At 34.3% G+C, this 21,961-nt stretch overlaps 1 protein-coding gene across 1 annotated transcript in view; it reads left to right on the top strand.

Annotated features, from left to right (window-relative positions):
* The window catches only part of LOC140138021 (discoidin domain-containing receptor 2-like), a 177,137-nt gene extending 157,123 nt beyond the window's left edge, over nucleotides 1-20,014 (top strand). The window contains 3 exon segments of the mRNA XM_072159859.1: nucleotides 5,962-6,168; nucleotides 7,166-7,400; nucleotides 8,464-20,014. Coding sequence (XP_072015960.1) covers nucleotides 5,962-6,168; nucleotides 7,166-7,400; nucleotides 8,464-8,766 — 745 coding nt within the window. The 3' untranslated portion in view covers nucleotides 8,767-20,014.
* The last annotated feature ends 1,947 nt before the right edge of the window (nucleotides 20,015-21,961 follow it).

The raw sequence follows: 21,961 nt of genomic DNA, 5'->3' as shown, positions 1-21,961 counted from the left end.
TGTATTCCCAGTTGATGAGAACAGATTATTATTTGCTTCAAACTTAAACTTTTATATTCAAATAATAATGCTACTTGCTTAATTCAGCTACCCAAAATTAAGGTTGTTATATTTTTTGTCTTACTCTTACTGGGTTGGTAATTGTAGTAGCTGAGGGTGCTTGTTAATAAAATTTGTGTACCTGGGTGTAGGGCCTGTTTTTTTCACCGCAATCGTGGACTTTTGTATGAATTGAAGCTCATAAAACATGGATACACAAGCACCATGGTTTTGTCCACAGTAACAAGGCCTACCCCAGAGGGCCTTACACACCGAAAGAATTGAGCCTGTAGGTCTGCCATACATTATCGTTCTATTGTCCGGTCCTTGTGCAGCGATTTATTTTCAAATTTATGTATAAAAGTCCACGGTTTCTGTACTGAAATGTCACAATTTTATGTCCTCGGTTGCCTACTGCAGGTGAATTACAATGAATATATTCATGTCCTTATTCATGGTTGTGTTTCTCTCTGTGTTCATGATATGGTTGGCTTCAGAAAATACAAAAATACTAATATCATTCATTATTAACCTAGAACAATAAGCAATGATAATTTAAACCTCTCAAGCACACTTATGTTGGTTCATAATGACATTTCAATTTCAATACTTGAGAATGAATATTAATGTACTTCTTCCCACTTGTCCTCTTGTGACAGAGACAGCCTAATTTACCACAACTGGGCTAATGTTTGGATTGTACCATTATTGGATGGTACCATTTCCTATGAACCAAATGAGCTCATTTTTATGACACAGTTCAATAACATGCATTTAATAGGATTGCTCAAAATTGGACTGCAAGTTTTGGAGTATGAGCTTGTGTACCCAACTCATTCAAAGGTTATTGAATGTATGTACATGCATATTATGTATAATTCAACTTGACTAATGAAAATTTTATGATGAAATGATAACAAGGTTTTCTGTATATCTAACCTATTATGTTAGATACACAGACAAACTTGTTATTATTAATACTGCATTTAAAGTATAGTTTTATTTTGCTGAACAAATCAATATTAATTTTAGCATCAATTGAGTGATTTTTATGGATTTAAACCAAAATGTCAATATATTAAGACCAAAATGTCATAATTGTTTCCTTTATTTAGGTTAGAACTCAGGATATGAATTCACAAATAGGTTTTAAGATTATTTGAGGTTGGAAATAATTGCTGTCTCATCCTATTCAACAAAAATCTGTCATCCTAACTGTGTGGACTTCTTAATACTTGACATTGAAGTCAGAAATGGATAAGTTTCAAGAACCACACCCCGAAAACAAGGCATGTTTGTACTTGGTTCATTACAGATTTCATGCCATGTTTGAAAACCCTGATTTAGTGTACCCATTGTCTCTATATTATTTGAACCCTATGGGTATTACTGCCTTTCTTTCAGTGCATCTGATTGGTTAATTTCAGGATTATATCATATGAGTAACCAATCACAATAGAGCTTTTAGATTTCTTCCTCCAAAGCTTAATATCCTACTGGCTACTCTTACCATATCTCTGATTGGCTCAATATATGATATAGCCCTCTTTGTAACCAATCAAAATAATTCTTAGAGGCTGATATGATACCTTTTAGTATATATCATGCTTGGCTAGTAAAGTAACCTATTACAACACTTTCAAATTATGTAAACAAGCTAGAAAGCTACACTGCAGCCACATAAACACTTAACAGATTGAATACAAAATGCAAAAGCATACTAAATATACAAGAAGCATCCGTAAACAGGAACATTAACCGTTCACAGCTGTATCTTATTAGTTTTCTGTATCAGGTTGTGGGTATTACAGCTAAAAGTCGTTGATTTAATTTCAGAATGGTGATACTTCTTATATATACACAAAAGAAGTGCAGTCCCTTGCAGTACTTGATGTTGAATTCAAATTGTTTCACCATGTATGAGGGAAAGCATATGATACAAGACTTGGACCCATGCCTATTTAAAACTGTTTACCTACATTTTCTCTCTTTCCCCTCTCTCCATCCCTACCTCCCTCCCTCCATTTTGTACTCCATCACTCCATAACTCCGTTATTGCTCTGTTGTCTTACAAACATCCAATTTAGCTGAATAGGTGTAAGTTGGGATTGTGTAAACATTAGGAATATGCAACAACAAAAAATAGGTTGTAAATAAATCAACCAAACTCATTTTAAATCTACTTAATCAGGGTACATAATGGCTTAAAGTTGCTGGTTCAATCCACAACATGTATCGTATAATACTTATAATACTGATAATCATTTAGTCTCAAGGTCAATCACAGATCAGTTTTCTTCATAATGATTATGACTATACATTAGGCTACTATCATGCAGCCTCATCATCTGCTATCAGATAACCATATCTAAGACGTTTTACCATCTGTCATGCTAAAGATATACTGGATTGATGGTACAATTAATGTCAGAAAGAAAATATTACCAACATTTTGTCATGTTATATGATATATAGGAAATATGGCTTCATCAGTCAATGATGAGTTGCAGTCATTATTTATTTGTATGATGAATAAGAACCCCATTTGTAATTATACTCTAAAAATATTATACTTTTGCAATGAATACCATCATGTTGTGCATTGTTACTTTAGATAACTAAATACTACTAAGGACTTTTTCCAAAACATTTGGTGAAAACATTATTTATCCAGTGTTTCATTATTTTTTCTTTAAATATTTGTTGTAGAGGAGATTCTGATGTTTCACATTTTGCTTCTGGTTGTGAACTGCACATAATTTTGTTGGTGTGGGGTGTGTATGTGTTTGCTGTCAAATATGAACGTTGTTATGAAACTTTACATTCCAACCTTGGATGTCATGCAACCAGGGACTGTCCCCATTTAGCTTAGATGTGCAATTAACTGCGAACAGCTTAATAATGCATGAGAGTGTGTCCCCTATTGTTGATATAAAACTCAGTCCCCAGTTGATATTTTTAAATCCAAAAATATTGTGTATAATTTGTTTAAAACGGATCAGAAAAAATGTGTCCGTGTTTGGATAGTTAAGTACAGGGCCTCATGTGCTGGTGGGGGTGCCCATGCACACATATGCAATGTGTGAATTGGAGGTACAGTTTTCTGTAGTATAAGGCATACACTCAAAATAGGGGGTCTTCCTTGTTAGCAGCAGGTGTATTTTATTGTGTAGGGAAAATAATATCGCCAGAGGATGCTAAATGCAGATTTAAACATGTTTAAATTTTCCAGGTTCACAGCCTATCTGAAGCTGTTTTTCAAAGGGAAAGAATAAAAAATAACAGCAACTGATGTACAGATACAATATTAATGTGCACATGATTAGCTCAGATTTGACACAGACAGCAATAAATTACATATTGACTCGGAGGCTTAGTGACGTATTAGGACTCATCATCTTACTCTTGTCTTGTATTATTAATAACCTATAATAATAAAATGTGATTTCAGCTATGACGTAAAATGTCTTGAATTTCTTCCACAAAAGAATGACAATATTAAAATTATATTCAACTAAAACCAATTTATATGAAAATTGTTATCATGAAGTTTATGAGAAATATGATCTAAGCATGAGAGAAATATGATATTGTTTCTTCATATGTTCAAACGCTGTACTATATGACCATTCATATGGAACATTACACAATTTGGTACAATATGTCGTATTAAAGCATTATATTTGTGTGTGTTCTGCTTTTGTTTTGTTTTGGGGTGGTTTTTTTACAATTATTTTAAATGCTATTTTTGAACTTGCCACAAATATTTCAAATCAAATATTATATTTCCAGTATAATGATTACCTAGCTTTTGAGACATTTCTCCATTCTCCAGAGAGAATGTTGAGAAAGCTACAAATGTAGATTCTCAGAAACTCACAGACTCCCACATATCAAGTTGAAATAATCGAAATAGTTGTGAAATTACCAATATTAGAATTGAACTGCACCATGACTGCACTTATATGTTATACACTATTATTAAAATTATTTTTACTAGCGGGATACCCGCGCTTCGCGCGGGTCCCCGCTAGATGAGTAAATGGGAGCGATCACTAAAACAGGAGGAATTACTGAAAAGGTAGAATCATTGAAAGGTAAATTTTATTTTTCTAAACCTGTCCCTTCTTGCATTTCCATTTTCTTTTCAGTTTATTCTGCACGGGCCTAGTGTGTTTCCATTAAAACAAAATGCTATTTAGCTTGTGATTTTCCGTTTCCATGTTATTTATCTATCTAGGCCTAACCCCATTCCCATTATTTTCTAAATCTATCCTTTCTTATCGTTTCCCTTTATAGCTTCATTTTTATCAGCTGCTTAGCTTGTGATTTCCGTTTCCTTCAGTTGTTATTTATTTTTCTTATTTTTCGTGATTAGTTTCTAATTTTAACTTCTTTTTTCCCTTAATTTTCCTGATTAGTTTCTTTCTTTCCTCTTTAGTTTGCTCCCGTTTCATTTAGTTACTGTAATCATAACCTGTATAATAGGCCTACCCGTAGAGGCCTACCTTTTTTTTTCTTCTTTTTTTCTATTCATTTAGCTCCTTTCTTTCTCTTCAGTTTCTTTTGCATAGGTCTATTTTGTTCCCATGCTGCTTAGCTCGTGATTTCCGTTTCCATGTTATTCATTTATTGAGCCCCGTTCCTATGCATTATTTTATAAATCTACCATTTCTTACATTTCTCCTTTTAGTTTTGGCTTTTTCTACATTTTGTTCCCATTTTTCATATTTCCTGCTTAGCTTGTGATTTCCCGTTTGAATTTTATCTATTTAATTCTGTTCTCATTATCTTAGTTTTTTTTATTTATTTATTTATTTATTTATTTATTCTTTCATTTTTAGCTTCCTTCTTTCCTCTCGTATCCTCACGATTTTTATCATCTTGGCGGGTAATCTCTTAACCGAATCCAGTACCATGCATATAATCCACAACCCGACCCATCCATAGGCCTACCTTTTCAGTTTTGTCTTCCTTTCTTTTCTTTTCTATTTCTCTGGCACGGAAAGTTGGTCTGTGCATAATTATTATGCACCCGACGTCGCGCGTCACATTGCTCAACGCCGACGCGACATTACTAACGCCAACCCCTGCTGCCAGTTAGTTACGGCACGCGCTACCACTGAGTTTTGACAACAAAAATCCCGGGAAAAACCCCGGTTTTAACCATATTTTCACTGATTTTGAGGCCAATTCTTGGTCTTGACCGTTTTCAACCAAATAAAGTGCAATGCGTTCCCCGTATATTCCTCAATCTCCCGTATGAATGTGGCTGTAAAACTAAACGACGATTCATTATAGGCCTTAAATAATAAAATTCACGCGACGTAGCCTTAATCTCTTGGCTGCCAACTTCGGTGCAGTGGCGGAAAATGAGGTGCGTAGCTCTCGTGAGGGGCTTAAAAGCTCGTAAGATCATTCTTAAAGTATGCGATGTTGTCCATCTAAATAGCCTGAATCATTTCTTGGCCACCTCGCAGTTGGCAGAAAACAGGCCAATGTTGCTCTGCGTATGGTTTTTTAATGGAAATATTATTACGCGGTTCACACTGTCCTTATTACCCACAATGCCACTGCATGCGATTTTGCATAGCAACACGACAGTTTTTTATGTTATTCTCTTAGTTACCATCAATTTTTGCAAAATGAACCTCAGATGGTTTAATGGCAATATGTACCCGATCAATGTACCAATAAATCAGAGCTGAAAGTGAAATCATCTCTGAGTCTATTCGCGCACAAGATTTAGCGACTTCCTTTTATTTATATAGATTAGGTTTTCTTTTTGGTAAACAGGTGGCAAAGAGGATCAAATTCCAAATATTTTCAAACAATGAGTATACAAAGGTGTCATATTGACAGTTTTGTTGATCATGATATATAATAGTTTTTTCTCCTCCTTTCCATTTTCTTCCTCTACAGAACTGATTTCATGAAAGAGATGAAGGTAATGTCTCAGTTACGAGACCCCAACATAGTGCGGCTGCTGGCAGCTTGTACAGAGGATGAACCACTGTGTATGATAGTAGAGTACATGGAGAATGGAGATCTTAATCAGTTCTTATTTGAGAGTCAACCAGATTGGAATGCACCTAAGGGACATGGAGCATCAAATATTAGGGTGGTCAGGTGAGTGTGACCTAACACGCGGAAATGAGGCTTGTTGAGAATCAACAAACAGTTGAATACAACTTCAACATTACTAATTCAAAATTTTCAGAATTGTACATTTTCATGACCATATTTGGAATCAGCAAGAAAAATGCATTAAAATGAGTACAAACAAGCCTAGTATTGTTTCAGTGGAAGCATATGGCTATAATAGCTAGCACGCAGAGCATTAATAATGCAAATTAGACATAGCTTGTACTGAAATACTTGACACAGGATAAGAGGCAGGAGAGAATCGGGAATCACTTAACATGCACCCATGGAAAAGTGAGAGGATTCCTTGCACGTTGCTGTGATTTGGCATTTTATTAAGAGTTCTTTTGTAAATGTTGATGCCAAAAACCAAATGTCAATTATTTTGCAATCAAAAGCTACAACTAAAATTGCTTACCAAGTGGTGACAAGATACTTTTGTGCCTCTACTTTTCAAAATCTTTTGCTTTTTATGGACTGATTAATCAAAAGATCATACTGTGCAATTTAAATTTTTCATTTAAAATCTTTGTCTATTTAATAGGCTACAATATTCTGAACAATACATCGGATTTGGAGTTATGATATGAACATAAATATTATGTTGCAAATACAACAGAATTTCAACATTCCTTTTGCTCATATCTCAGGATTAATTTTAGTGACATTGCTAATCTACCCTGGGGTCCTTTTCACTAAACTTTGCGAAGCTTCAGAAGTCTCAAAATCAATTGTAACTTATGACGCTTCGTAAAATCCATTTCACTAAAATGACTTACCATCGGTATCTTTTGTACAAGCAATAGGGATTTACTACAGGGACCATTTGTAAAGTTACGTCTAGTAAAAAGTATTCGTAACTTGCGAACGGTTTCTTGAGTTACGAAGAGTTAAAAATTTAGTGAAATACACCCCTGATTATGTCACATACATTCCAGTGGATCTACATTAACCCAATTTATTTACCCACATTGTGTTTCAGTATGGGCTCACTGATTTACATGGCAACGCAAATTGCATCGGGAATGAAATACCTCGCTAACATGAACTTTGTACACCGTGATCTTGCCACAAGGAACTGTCTAGTAGGCAAAGCCTACACCATCAGAATAGCCGACTTTGGCATGAGTCGCAACCTGTATTCCAGTAACTATTACCGCATTGAAGGCAGGGCAGTTTTACCAATAAGGTGGATGGCATGGGAGAGTATATTAATGGTAAGTTGGGAAATGAAATGTTGGCATTATCATGAGCACTTAACACTTAAATTGGCAGTGTCCAAAGTGAATATGATTTGAAAATGTAAATCAATCTGAATTCAATTTCCAAATCAGTATGCAGGTGATCTTTCCAGCAAAAATAATTATCTTTTGAAATATTGACATAATCACTTCTGGCACAGATCTTCAATTTATATGCTAAATAGTGGACTTACTGCTTCTAGCCAAAGGTCGGCATAGCCAGTTGTGGTTCTAATCCTTTGTTGGATATGAGTATCACATAATTGTCACATGGGGATCGCATGGTTATTAAATATTTGCTTAAGGCAAATAAATTTACAAGTGTGACACTTGACTTGAGTAGTTTTACTGAGAAAAACTTGTGGAGCTCACACTAAAGACGATTCAATATGAGGATGTTTATTAAATTGAAAATACATATTTTAGTTCACACTTCACTATATGATAAAAATTATTTGCTGTTTATGAACAAGTAAGTGGTGAGCTTTTGAAACAAAATCTTTCAATTGTTTAATGTGACTTAACTGTTTTCAGAATTAGAATAACTTGAACAATGTGTTGAATTATAATGACTCAAAGCAACATTTTTCAATGTAATTGAATTGAATTATTTTATGATATGAAAACTTTGCCCAAGCGTAATATGACACTTTGTGATGTGCAGGTATTTCACCATAACATAACATAACTCTTGCTTCACCCCAGGTGGTGAGCACCACAAATACTCTAGATTCAGTACATTTCCGTTGTCAACCGTGTAATTGAATGGGATTATTTTGAAATTTTGAAATGCTTAAAATATCAAAAGCAAGTAGGCCTATCTTAATAAATAATAATATAAGCTAAAACCGTTGGGGTTCAGTAATGAACCCCACAAAACTAATCGAGTGTATGGAAAATGCCACACAGCTGAGTGGTTTTGCCATCTCTCTCCGCCCATCATGCCGCTTGTTGCCTGCTTCACCCTGTAAATAAATAAATAATAAGTTGTTGTATATGAATTACATTGAATAAAATAATTTCTCATCTCTTGTAACAGGGCAAATTCACAAGCAAGACAGACGTCTGGGCATATGGCATCACACTCTGGGAGATCATGACACTCTGCCGAGAACAACCATACTCGCAACTCACTGATGAACAGGTCATTGAAAACAGTGGTCAATTCTTTGAGAAATCCGGTAGACCGACTTTACTAACACAACCCAAGAACTGTCCCAAGGATATCTATGACATCAAGAGGAGGTGCTGGAGGCGAGAACCGAACGAGAGGCCTACTTTTGAATTCCTGCACACATTCTTGCAAGCTAGGAACATAGGTTATGAGCCACCCCCTATATGAAACTGCAAATATGCAGGTGTTTGCTTAATGTTTAATAAGCTTAAAGACTTAGGCTATGAGCCATCATGTGCAAAACTGCATACTGTACATTATGCTTAAAATGCAGGCTGTGAGCCATTATAAAAACAATTGCTTATTGTACAAGAAGCTGAAAAGACTTAGGCTATGAGCCAATTCAAGTGCAAGAAGCTGCAAGTTTTTACTTGAAATGTGTGAATTTATAGTTAACTCAGTAAACCAGCGGCTCAACAGGACTCGCCTCGATGGAGACCAGGCTTCAGGTTAGATCTTGCCATGGAATCACTTTCTACAATCTTGCATCTGAATAAACTTTTCTTGGTTGAGGGTTTGCTTCTATACAAACTAATGTGAGATCAAAGACACTGTGCTTCTGTCATGCAAATACCTCAGATATGGATAATGAGCCAAGCCACATGATGTAGGTCGTTGGTGAGATGGTCAAGTTTGATTGCAAAGAAGATCAAGTTAACACTATGTTCTACTTTAACACTTGTTTTCAGAACTTGTCGGAGATTTACATTCTGCTAATGCAATATTATTGTAAGCTACAATGATGGATTTGGGAGGAGGCAACATTTAGGCATTACCTTCATATAAGCCTACTCAGAGTTAGCCTGATATCAAGACAGGATTATACAACTTATGGAATAAAGCTATGTAATCCCTCAATTGAAGTCTTGAAAGGGATTTTGTGTATGGGTAGATGAAGGATAGACCAGCATTTAGAGTCATTAGTAAAGGAATGGCTATAAAAATGTCAAATAACTATAGTCAAAGCTTATGTGGTATGTATCAAGCCATACAAATAATGGAGAAGAAAAAAATGCATAGCTTTATAGTGCATACCGGTACTAAAATAGCAGATAACCTTTTGTACATCTAACCATTCCTTGAGATAAGAAACTTTGTGTTAATGGAGACATCAGGGCGTTGATAACCTCAATGTGATAACATAGTGAAGAGAGTTCAGATGCAGAATGTGATATATACTAAGGCTGCCTTGTATGTTTGGTTGTGTAAATGTTGCTATGTAAACCCCTTGGACTCTACTGGTCATCTAACAGCATTTCTGATTGGTTGATAACTTGAAATTGTCATTTCTATTGCCAATTATGACCAGGCTTTAAACTATGTATGGTCAAACTTGCATTTGCAGATGATCTTATTAATGCCCTCCTTGATTGGTTCAAAATTGGACACAATATTAATTTTGGCCAATCAGCAGGTAGTTCTCATGGGGTTAAGAAATGAGATGACTTTCTGAATGCTTCTTTTGAATAACACTTCCAATATAACAAGGCAGGACCATGGCATATATCACATTTGGAGTCTTAACTTGCTACATGGTCACAACAACTTTCACCATCAGTCTTGCTTGATGTTAGTATGACAAAATTTTCTTATCAGTTAAACTACCAATAGAAAATAGAATGTGTGTGTCATTTTTATGAGCCTGAAATTTGTAGAGATTCTTTTTTTAAAAAGCATAGTAATGTTACCCTGCTGTAGTACTTTTTATATGTATTCATGTACTACACATTATGTAGTAGTATTCTTGAATTGAATGAAATTGGTAAACTGGGATTACATAATGTTAGCAGGTGGTTTTCTTATATGACAAATATTATTGCAATGCAATGTTATACATTATAATTATGTGATAAAAATTTGCAAGTTATATTATACCTTGACGACAAGATGTAGCATGTCAGAGATATTGTTAGCAATGTAGGGACCTGGACTACAAGACCTAATATCAACTGTAGACCTTACCCAAAGGGTTAGGATTAAAGTTTAGTTTGGTGTGTATAGGCCATCCTTAGGATATGGTGTTAATTTCATATTATTGGGTGATTAATCAACTTAACAGATGATGTGTAATATTTGAAAAATAATCATATTTTTAAGGTATCATGAAAAAAAGTATCTTCATGCCATTGGCTAAATTCAATTATGGTCAATTTTGAACATAAGCTTCAAAACTTTTGGCATCAGTTGTGGTTTTAAAATAAGTTACTTAAATCAAGCTAAAAGGGTGAAATTGAATACAAATGACCATTGTATATTACCTGCATGATATTTTGAAGTAATAATTAAAAATAAAAAATACCCTGAGTTTCTCAAGCTAATTGATTGGCATAATAGCATACATGCTTAAAGAGCATAAGTTGCAGATAATATCTCTGAGATGCAGTTTACATACAGTAGCTCTTAACACCCAGCTGACATGATTACAGTACATTTATGTAGGGGAAAGTGTGTCCCTCCAGAAGTACAAAATGTCATCCTTGAAGGAGGTGGTGCTCCATTGTTTAATTGGTGCTGGGTTACTGTGTATGATGTGTTGCATTCCTATTGAATCAAGGCTAACAATAGAAGTGAATATCTTGAAAACGGATCAATTAAAAGCTATGTTTATATGAATTTGTCAGAACTTTATTTATACTAATTATAGTATTCATATTCCTTGTAAAGCAGGAATGTATTCTGCTTGTGGGAACTCCTAGCTTTACTGGTAAAGTACCGGCCCTGTAAACTGAAGGTACTATGGTCAAATGCAGTTGTAATCGGGAAAGTGTACCAGCCTAAAGTGTGATAAGGAGTTTCAATCTGTTTATGTTCTATTATGGTCTTCTTTTTTAAACAATAATCATATAAATTGTTTTATATTTAAAATTATTTCATAATTCCAGTGCTCAATATACCAAATAATTTGTTTTTTGCTATGGAATGCTGTATTTGTATATATGCAAATTTTGGCTAGATTTTTTGTTTTGTAAAATATTATATACTCTGATTATATATGTGCTTGTGTCCAAAATCGGTATGATGTAAAAAAGAAAATAGAAACAGGTCTACAAATTTTGTTTGATGTTATGTGAATACTGGCAAATCAATATTATTTTTCTTTGTATTAGATGAAATTTTGGTTGAATAGAATGTAGCTATTGTTTTTAGATGTGTTGATATAACTGACCAAATATCCAAAAAAACTGTATTTAAAAAAAATAATGCTCAAAAGAATTTTGAGCTATGCTCTTTTAGGGGCTAGTCTACCATGTGCATCTCTGAATGCATAGTTCATTAACATATTGCTTGTGGATGCTGCTAATCATACCAGTATATCAGATGTTAATTTATTTCAATCTGGTAAATTACAGATTTCTGAACTGTGGTGTTGGAGATGATAAAGATTTGGGTCATAGTTCAACTTGTATAGCTAAAGGTAATGCAGTGTAACTATGTTTTATGAAAATAAGTACTGCTTGAGATTTCCTCAAATTTTCGTATGTTTAGGATAAGTTCATCATGAGGAGTAGATTTAGACCACATTTACACTACGAAAAATTTGCTATTCAATTTCAACCGAGTCAGCCGAAAGACACTGTCAAAACTGCAGTGTAAACAGGTACAGTGGCTGTTCAATTGGGACTTGAAATGCTGCTATCAAATTTGACTGCAAATGCAGCATCATTTAGTCAAATTCAGTTAGACTTTTTAATTATGTCCTTTATTTTTTTAAATAAAAAAACATATAAACATAAAGTCAGCATCACATTTCTCTGCTTTTCATAGTGTAAATGTGTTGAAATTGAAAGCGTATCTTCAAATGAGCACCATGATGAACTTGTTTATATAAATATTTTCTAAATCTTGACTTACATTATGAGTACTATTACCATTTTAATTATGTCACTAATGACTAGTTATATTATAAGTACTATTTCTATTTTACTACAAGTACTACTGTATACCCAACTCTGTACTCTGGTCATTTTACTACAAGTACTACTGTATACCCAACTCTGTACTCTGGTCAATTAACATAGACCAGCATATGGTGAGATTAATTTGAGAGCTTAAAAGCTCGTGAAAAAAGTACTACCATTACCAAATGAAGATTCTGACTTTGAAAATACTAGTAGTCATTGCGCTTTTGACAATGTCTTGAGCCCAATGTACTATCTGCTTGTTTTCCATAAAAAGAAGCTGGCGATCAGACCTTTTCAACTGCAAGGGCACGCCTCTGGAATGAATTGCCCACCAATTCATCATAGAAAGTTGTGCGATATGTCAAACTTTTCCTCTGGTCTTAAGGAAAATATCACCACCTTCAAGAATCTTCTTAGACCTACCTCTTTCCCACTGTGTTGCTCTTTTCCTTTCTTGTTTTTTTCTTCTCTTTAGCACTTTGCCTACTTTATAAAAGGTGCTTTATAAGTCCCATTGTTTATGTTTACACAACATTATTTTATAAATTAAATTATTCAAAGTTATTGTTGACTTCAAGTCTCAAAATAATCAGCCACAATTTTGTTAAAGAAAATGTTGTTAAAAAATGTTGTTAAAGAAATTTTTTTCTGTCAAAACCTTTGCAGTGATACTTTGGTGCAACCATGGTGTAACTGCATCGAAACCCCAGAGAAGGACAGTGATCTTGCAAATATTCTTGTGTTTTGTAACATTTTCAATATAAAAAGGCTAGAAAATACCACAGCCTTTTATTATGTGAAAATTGCCCTCCCAGGCTGAAGAAGTTGACCATTATTTTTTCTTGGATATATTTTATTACATAACTATACATTCAAATAGTTTTTAATATCAAATATCCTGAAAGTAAAGGCTTCATTTCAAGTCAAGTGGAAACTCGCTTGACTAACACCCCATGGGCTTCCATTGTAGAAAACTTTGTAGGCATAGTGTAAAAAATAAATCCCCACTGAAAAGAATTAAAAAAATGTGTATATACTCAGTGATTTGTTCTTGATTGATCACAATTTTTTTTATATAAGTGTATGTGGAAAGTGCCAAATGATTTAAAACTATGACATCATCTGTGGTTTGATTTTAAATGAAGGGAATTATGTATAAAAAAATCCAACCTGAATGATGTTACTGTAGTTACTGATGGTAGATTAAGATGAAGAAAGTTGTCATTCTAGTATAAAGGAGCATCTGACTAGAAAGCCAAAGGTCCTGGATGATCAGTGGGAATATATCCATTGGTTACAATTACATGGTTTTGAGGAGAAGTTAAACTCAATTCATGTCAAATAGGAGGTTGTTTTACTCCAGAATGTGTACATGTTGAAAGGGGACATGTCTGTTTTGCAATCAGCATTTGTTACAAGTGGTCATAATTGCTAAGGTGTAAAATGTAAATTTACTTGACAAAACCTGTCTTGACTTGCTCCTGGTAACCAGTACTTTACACTGGGTCTTTACATTGAAATTGTGTATGTTATTAATTATTAGGAAGTTGGTTGTGTGAAATAATGCAAGGGGCAGGTCCTGTGTACATTTGTACAATCTTCTTGTAATCAAGTATGCTACTTCAAACCAAGATGTGTCACAGACTATCAAAACAAAGGCAATAGAGTGTAAAGGTCACACAATTGGAACTCATAAACAGACAACAAACCATGTCAAATACTGAAGATTTTGATATGTTTATTTATTGAAAAGGTTACCATGGTTACAATGAGTGAAACATTTGAAAATGTTCTCCTAATTTTTTGGAGTAAGCTGTACTGTCTCATGTATGCTACTTGTACAAACTTTTTCCCATCAACAAGGCATGTGTTAAGTGGGTAACAGCAAATAAAGCTGAATTTAAAACTACACTGCAAAATGTATCCTAAAACTGAACCAAGCTTGTACAGATCATGTAGCATAATTCTGATGTTTTTTATACAAAGAACACAACTATTAAGGGGCTTTCTCTTATACTGAAGTGTAAACACAAAATAATCTGCTAAGCAGAATGTACAAATATCTGCTCTTTTTTTCAATCTATAAATTGTACAAAATTGCAAACTGGGGAATATGCTGTAAAGATATTCTATAGTAATAGCATTTTCACCTGTAGCTGGTGTACATGTCATTAAGTTCTGTTTGGGCCAGTAATAGGTTGACATTGTGTGTGAGTTTTGCATTGTGACAGTTTGGCAGCAGTGATATTGCTGTAACGTTTTTCTGCTGAAGCTCTGACATCAAGAAGAAGAGCAATGCCTCAAACATTGCTAATGATGACAGCGGAGAATCCAATATCACAGTGGCACAGCTCTGTCACAACAGAAAAACACATGCAAAAATGTTGTACTAATACTAGCCCTTAATCCCATGGGCACTACCAGCCATGGGCACTACTCTATATTGATTGGTTATAAAAAGAGCTATATCATGTATTTAGCCAATCAGAGATGTGGTAAGAGTAGTCAGTAGGGCTGAAGGGATTAAGCTTAAAATTGCTAAAAGATCTAAAAGCTCTATTTTGATTGGTTACTCAGATGATCATATCCTGTAATTAACCAATCACAGGCATTGTAAGAAAGCCAGTACGCCCATGGGTTTAAAATGACAGACTTTGAACATGAAACTATCAGTCACAGAGTGTAGACTGTGAGTGGGACATAACTTTATCAAATTTAATCCACTTTGGATTTATGAAACGGTTACATTCAGAAATAAATCTGTTTTAAGTGGCCCAACTCTTCTCTAGTTTTAAAAAAGATTTGTTCAAACTTTGTTGATGAAAACAGAAAGTGTTTTTAGTCAGAAATGTATTGCGCTAATACAGTAAAGCTGTCTTGATGCCTTACATTCGGATAAGGTCCGTGTAAATAACTTGCATAAACTGCCACATTGTTTAATATTAACCCAATTCCATGTAGAAATTAAAATTTGAGTTAATTACCAACATTTCAACAACAACATAGAGAATGTGCAGAAATTGGTGTATCCTTGGTGTAAGATATTCATGAGTTAGACTTGTGTAAAGACTTTTATTGAGGAATTAAGCAGCTTATGGAATAGAGCTGTAAAATCCTTTATTCAAAAAATGATGTGCTAGCCTAATTTTTTTCTGTTTTACACCAAAGATAAACCAAGAAATTGCAGATTTGATGTTTTAGATACATCTAAATAACCATTTAAATTCCTTACTTGAGTCTAACATTAAATATTTTCCATTAGTGTGTATAGTGTGTTATGAATAAATTATGCAAATCCGATAATAATTAGCCAATCAGAAACTGAACTAGTCATTGTTGGTAAGATACATTATAGATGCATTTTAACCAGATCAAAGAACTCAAAGGAAAATCAAGGTTTCATATGCATAATGCTCTGCAAAATATTGGATTGTAATGCATGGGGCTAAATGTTTTGGCAAGAGATAAAATTAGAGGTATGCGCATTGCAAAAACATTTGCCCTAAATTCTTAAAGAGCAAAACTGTGGAACATGCTACAAGTTTATGTGGCTTTATACAACAATCATGCATAAAAAGTCAAGTTTTCTCATGAAACAGTCAAAACCAGATGATGATTTAAGTACTTCCCAATATCCAAACTAAGTAGCTAGCTCAATGTTGTGAGAAAACAGGTCAAGGTCACCTGAACACAACGTAGTCCATAAGAAAACCAACTTGATTCATCAATAATGTAAGGCATCCTTTATCTATGACCCAGTTTACACAGAGCCTGAAGTCGACTTAAGTCAAATTTGAACTCAACTTCATGTTATCAAGGATGACACAGATATCACACGGATTAACATTTATACATAGATTTATTCATGTTTGGTTCTATCTTGTGTCATTAGCGATATTGTTGCAGTCATGTGTGGTAATCGATGTATGATGCAAAGTGTCAGAAGGTATGTGGTATACTAAAACCAAGGGGCTGCATTTTGAACTCGACTTCAGAAGTTCACTTCTAATGACAACCCAGAGCAACTTTTGTCAAATTCAAACTCAACTTTTGCAGTGTAAACGAACATGCAATTAAGAAATCAAGTTCATAATGGTTATTTGAAGCATGAACAAGTGATAACGCAAAAGTTGATTTCACAGTTTGTTTTGAAGTTGACTACTGTGTAAACACCCTATCAACAAATAATTTATGCTAATCCTTAGTCACAATTCGAATTCGATGTCGCAGGTACTGTGGCAGTTATAATTGCATGGTGATAACATTTTGCAATATAGTATGGGAAGTACTTAAATCATCCTCCGAGTCCAGATCAGATTTTCCACTCAAAAATGTCACCTTTGAACCTTGACCCCCATCATGACCTGTATAATAACTTTCCAGGATTGTATTCCTCACTCTGTATAATCTATGTGAATGATATAGTTTTGTCATGACTATTTTTATAAAATCTATGTCATTGGAACATTGTATTCCTTGTTAAATTTAACTAAGAAACTATGAACTATCATGGGCCTGCTTTCTGTCATATTTCTGCTCTCTTTGTTTTTTCTTGACTGATAGTCTGCCAAAATGTTAACATGTAACACAAAACTGTACTACATAATGTATTAGTTCCTTTCACAGATTTTGTTACATAATCTGACAAACCTGCTGTATATTTAGGACTGTAGCCAAATATGGATTTCTATGTATTGGTATAATGATATTATGTTAAAATTCTTCATCTTTAATAGGCCTACTTCAATAATCTCACACTTGCCATACACTTGTTAACCCCTGAGCACTACCTGCCGATCTAACATTGCCTCTGATTGGTCAATTACATGATATCTTCATGTTAATCACCAATCAGTATGAAGCTTTGCAAATAATTCACCCCAATTTTTTTGCGTGGTGAAATTACTCTAACAATGTTGCTGATTGGTACAATTGACTTCTTTTTGGCCAATCAGCAAGTAGTTCTCATGGGGTTAATACAAACTTGGTGATGAAATTTGTATGTTATGAAATTGCAGTGATGTAATAACAATACCCAGTAATTGATGGATTCCACAATGTGGATGCCTACCTGCCTGCTTTAGTTTAATGTTTTTGTTGCAGCCGGTCTGTAGCGCTTATGTGTAAGTACTTATTTATTTGACATTTGACGGTGGTTTTGAATCTGAATTTATTGTTCATTTTCTAGCAATGAGTGATGAACTGATAGACTATTTGATGCAAGACATGACAGTCATATTCAGTCAGCTATCCTTTATTAAAGCTAGTGATTGAGCAATGAATTCAGTTTGCAGGAAGTCCTTTTTCTTGTGACATCACTTAATCGATATTGGGTCCAGATGTAAACAAACAACACACGTGCTTTCCCAGTGTACATTCAATGAGATGAAACTACACTGCACTGCTTATTTCTTCTTGGTTTTGTCTTCTTTTACCTGACCATCTAAAATACTGTACTATAATTAATATAAGCATTGCTCAAATGACAGAAGAAACAAAATTAGGTGATGCTATTTGAAAACCAATCATTGTGTGTGATTTTGATCGCATTGTTTACATTTAGGATATGAAACATGGATTTTGCACTTGCCACTAGCTAAGCAGAGGTCACTGCAGTGATCATGTGTGCTGGCGCAGCATTTTGCTTTTAGGCACAAATGACTCAAATGCTGAACCCAATCTGGATGGATCGGTTACGTCTGGGAAAAAGGTCTATATGTAGGTGTGAATTGCCAATATAGTTTATTGTGTGTTATGAAATGAATTATATATAGTTTATAATTTTAAAAGAGTCAAAAAGTTCTTGTTTGGTTAAATATAGGGTGCATTAACTAAGATTTTTAGCCTATTGATTGAATCAAATTACATTGTAATACCATTATTTCAAAGCAGAATGTTTTACATTTTTTGTCATATGATTTGCAAGGTTTGTACAACACATTTTTTTTTTTTTTCATTCAGAATTTCTGTATTATGAATAAGTTTTAAACATTTTCTACTGGATAGATGCATTCCTAACAGTACATTCTTAGTTGTAATTGATTGATAAATATTTTATTTTGTAAATGTACGATGTGCATTTTATGTGAAGAAAAAGAAAAAAGCTGCTTCCACATTTTTGCTGTTTCAGTCCATGCAAACTACATATTACTGGATGGAAATCAATCTGCCCCAATGCTTCCCCCATATTTTTTTCCAAGTTCAGGTTTACAACCCAAAAGCAAAGGAAGGGTCTATCCCATATTGGATTGTCACATAGGGATGCCAAAATAGTGTACCTGTGGCATATTTCAATGAAGGCCCGAAATTTAAAGATTAAGGTGCATCTTACACTAAGCTTGAGCATTACTAAGGTTTACACATGTAGAGCTTAGTGTGTGTAATTGGGCTATTCCAGTTGAAATCCATACACTCCCTATGGAAGACATCACCTTAATCTCCCACACAGGGAGTGTGGATTTGAAATGGAGTCGCCCTTTCAGGTAACCCCATTTGAAATTCAACACTCTCTGTGTGGAAGATTAAAGTTGTGTTTTCATAGGGGTGTAGGAATTTTAACTGGAATAGCCCATATAGCCAGCACAATGCATACCACATATATCCCACTTCAAAGTTTGCCTGGCTCATGGAGAAATAATCCAGTAGTATGCTATTTGCTCCTTTGTAAGCGACAATACAGGTAAATTAAGTATTTCTTGGCCAAACTGGAACATGCGCATTGCGTCCATGTAGCGTACTAAGTGTGTACGCAATGTAAGGTGCGTGTATGCTTTCTTCTGTACAACGCATGTGTATGTGTCTTTATCACAGAGCCACTAGTGTTCATAGTGTTGGATCTTGGCCAATAATTACTTAATTCACCTGTAGGTCATGACAGATTCTAGACTTCTGTAAATTGTTCTGACTGAACATGGCAACCATGTAATGTTTGTGTAGTTTACTGGTATGTTTCTTAATATTTTAACACACATTTCAAAGACAGGAGTCACAGGACACTAGAATGGTCTGATTTAAGAAAGATTTGAAAAGCATTGTAAGTACCCAAAACTACCTCAAGTCTCCAGTCTGACAAAAAATTATCATTAAAGACTTGAAGTTGATTTGGTACTTTATGAAACTGCCCCTTTATCTTATGCTATCAATCAATGTCAATATTGATGTCAGTTGTTTTGTACAAATTGTAAGATTAATACGCATCAGGTATCAGTGTACGCAAAACCAAATCATTTTACTACATTGCGCTTATACAATTGGTGGCTAATTACTTTTTATAATATTTTTGTTTCTAAAATTGCAATAATATCATATGGACCATATTGCATTGTATTTATATATAAATATTAAGGCAAACACAAGGTATAAGTCATGCAGGTATGTTTCAAGCATTTTTATATCGCTTTTTATTTAACATAATTATGTGATTGTTTTGGCCCAATGTGACCCACCAATGTGGATTTTTTTGGTGGAAAGTTCAAATAAAATCTGCACCTGCGTGCCTTGGTAATAATATACAATGAAGTGTTTGTGTCATTTTTTCAATGCATGCTGAAAATTGAAAGAGTTTGGTGTACTATCATATTAATGTTAAGCAATTTCCATTGTAGTAAACATTTTTTAACTAAAATGTGCCTCTAGCCCCCAAATTAAAAATAATGCACATTTTTTTTTTATTGTAACACATCTACTTACTCCATACGCACATCAGTTGCACTAGTGAGAGGGGTGTTGAGGCATCGACACACAAAGTGTAAGGGCGAAAGCTAACAAGTGGAACTGGTGGATGCATCCACATGTAGTAAATAGACTTGTAAATACAAATAATGTCTGCACACAGGTAATGTGTGATTTAAGGGGGTACTACACCCCTCGATAAATTTGTGTCTATTTTTGCATTTTTCTCAAAAACTAAAAACACAGTGGTAACAAAAATTACGTATATTATTGGGGCAAGGAATCCAATTACTGCACTGGAATTTCAATGACCCAAGACAAGCGGTTCGCTATTTATGATAAGAAATAAGGTACCGCTAGGATGTACCACATTTCCTATCATATATACTGAACCGCTTGTCTTGAGTCACTGAAATCTCAGTGTAGTAATTGGATTCCTTGCCCCAATATTATGCATAACTTTTGTTACCAGTGTGTTATTATTTTTTGAGAAAAATGCAAAAATAGTAACAAATTTACCACAGGGGTGTAGTACCCCCCCTTAAATGCGATGGGAAGCTGCCAAAATGCATCTTTTTGTGACACTTGAAATCCTACAATTAGACCACTGGGCATTCCTTTTCCCATTGTTTCCAAAGAAACAGATATAAGAGAATCCCTATGCAGCCCTGTATAATGATGCCAGCAGCCATGGAGGAACATTTAGGGTACAGGTCCTTGTTGACACCATGTGAAAACATTCCATGACAAACTATATTTTTTCATACACTAATCCAGCTTATAACACCTTTCATGTAGACGTTTCTATAACTACCAGTGCTACTTGTTAATGTGATGATTGTTGAACTGCAGTTTTTGATTGCCAGACAATTTCTCGTCAAAAATATGACCCAGATTATATTGGTCCTTGTCTCAGTTCATTGTGGTGCCTTGCTTTCTGATAGTGATGGCCTTCTTGAGTAATAAGGATAGAGTGGTGCTGTGGTAAAGGCATGAGTGAGGTTGGTCATTCCAAGGTCATCAGGGGTAATCGGAGGTCAAATTGGTAACAATTGTGATTTTCATGAAACCTGGTACTTCTACTTGAAAAAAAAATTGGGAATTTTTTTCAAGGTCATCAGAGGTTATCTGAGGTCAAATTAGTAATGATTGTTGCATTTTCATGAAATTTGGTATTTCTCCTTGAACAATATGGAAATTTCTTCCAAGGTCATTAGGGTCATTTTCTAAGATCAAAATGACAGATTGTTAGAGTTTCATGAAACTTGGTACAAAAAATATTGTTTTTTACCAAAGTTCATCCCATACCCAGGCGATCATGAAAACAGGTGAACCTTGTAGTTCAATGTCTTTATTTATTTCTGTGGTTCCTACACACCTTTCGCACTTAATGCAAACAAGAGTCCTTTAAGCATATGACATTTTACGGTTTAAATGACCCTCCAGCTTTATTAAACAAAAGTATCCTTGTATATAAATGGTTAATTTATACCTGTTATATGCATGGATGTCAAACCAGTTTATATTATTTTCTGCCGTTATAATCCATGACATCCTATAAATGATGTTCATGTTGAGGCTTTAAGATTTCCAAAACATACCATGATATTATAATCAAATATTTTCTCACTTTCCGACTTTTTTCCAAGTTGAGAGGGTGGAACTATTATCGGACATGGGACTATATTCGGATGATTGCAATAATATACATATAACTATATTACTTAATGTTCATGCAAAAATATATTTACCATTTTCTATTTTTCAATTATTACATTAAAATTTAATGT

The sequence above is a fragment of the Amphiura filiformis genome, chromosome 17 (assembly GCF_039555335.1).
Source record: "Amphiura filiformis chromosome 17, Afil_fr2py, whole genome shotgun sequence".
NCBI lineage: Eukaryota > Metazoa > Echinodermata > Ophiuroidea > Amphilepidida > Amphiuridae > Amphiura > Amphiura filiformis.
The sequence above is the reverse complement of the archived record's forward strand: the minus strand, read 5'-3'. Positions and strand labels throughout refer to the sequence as shown.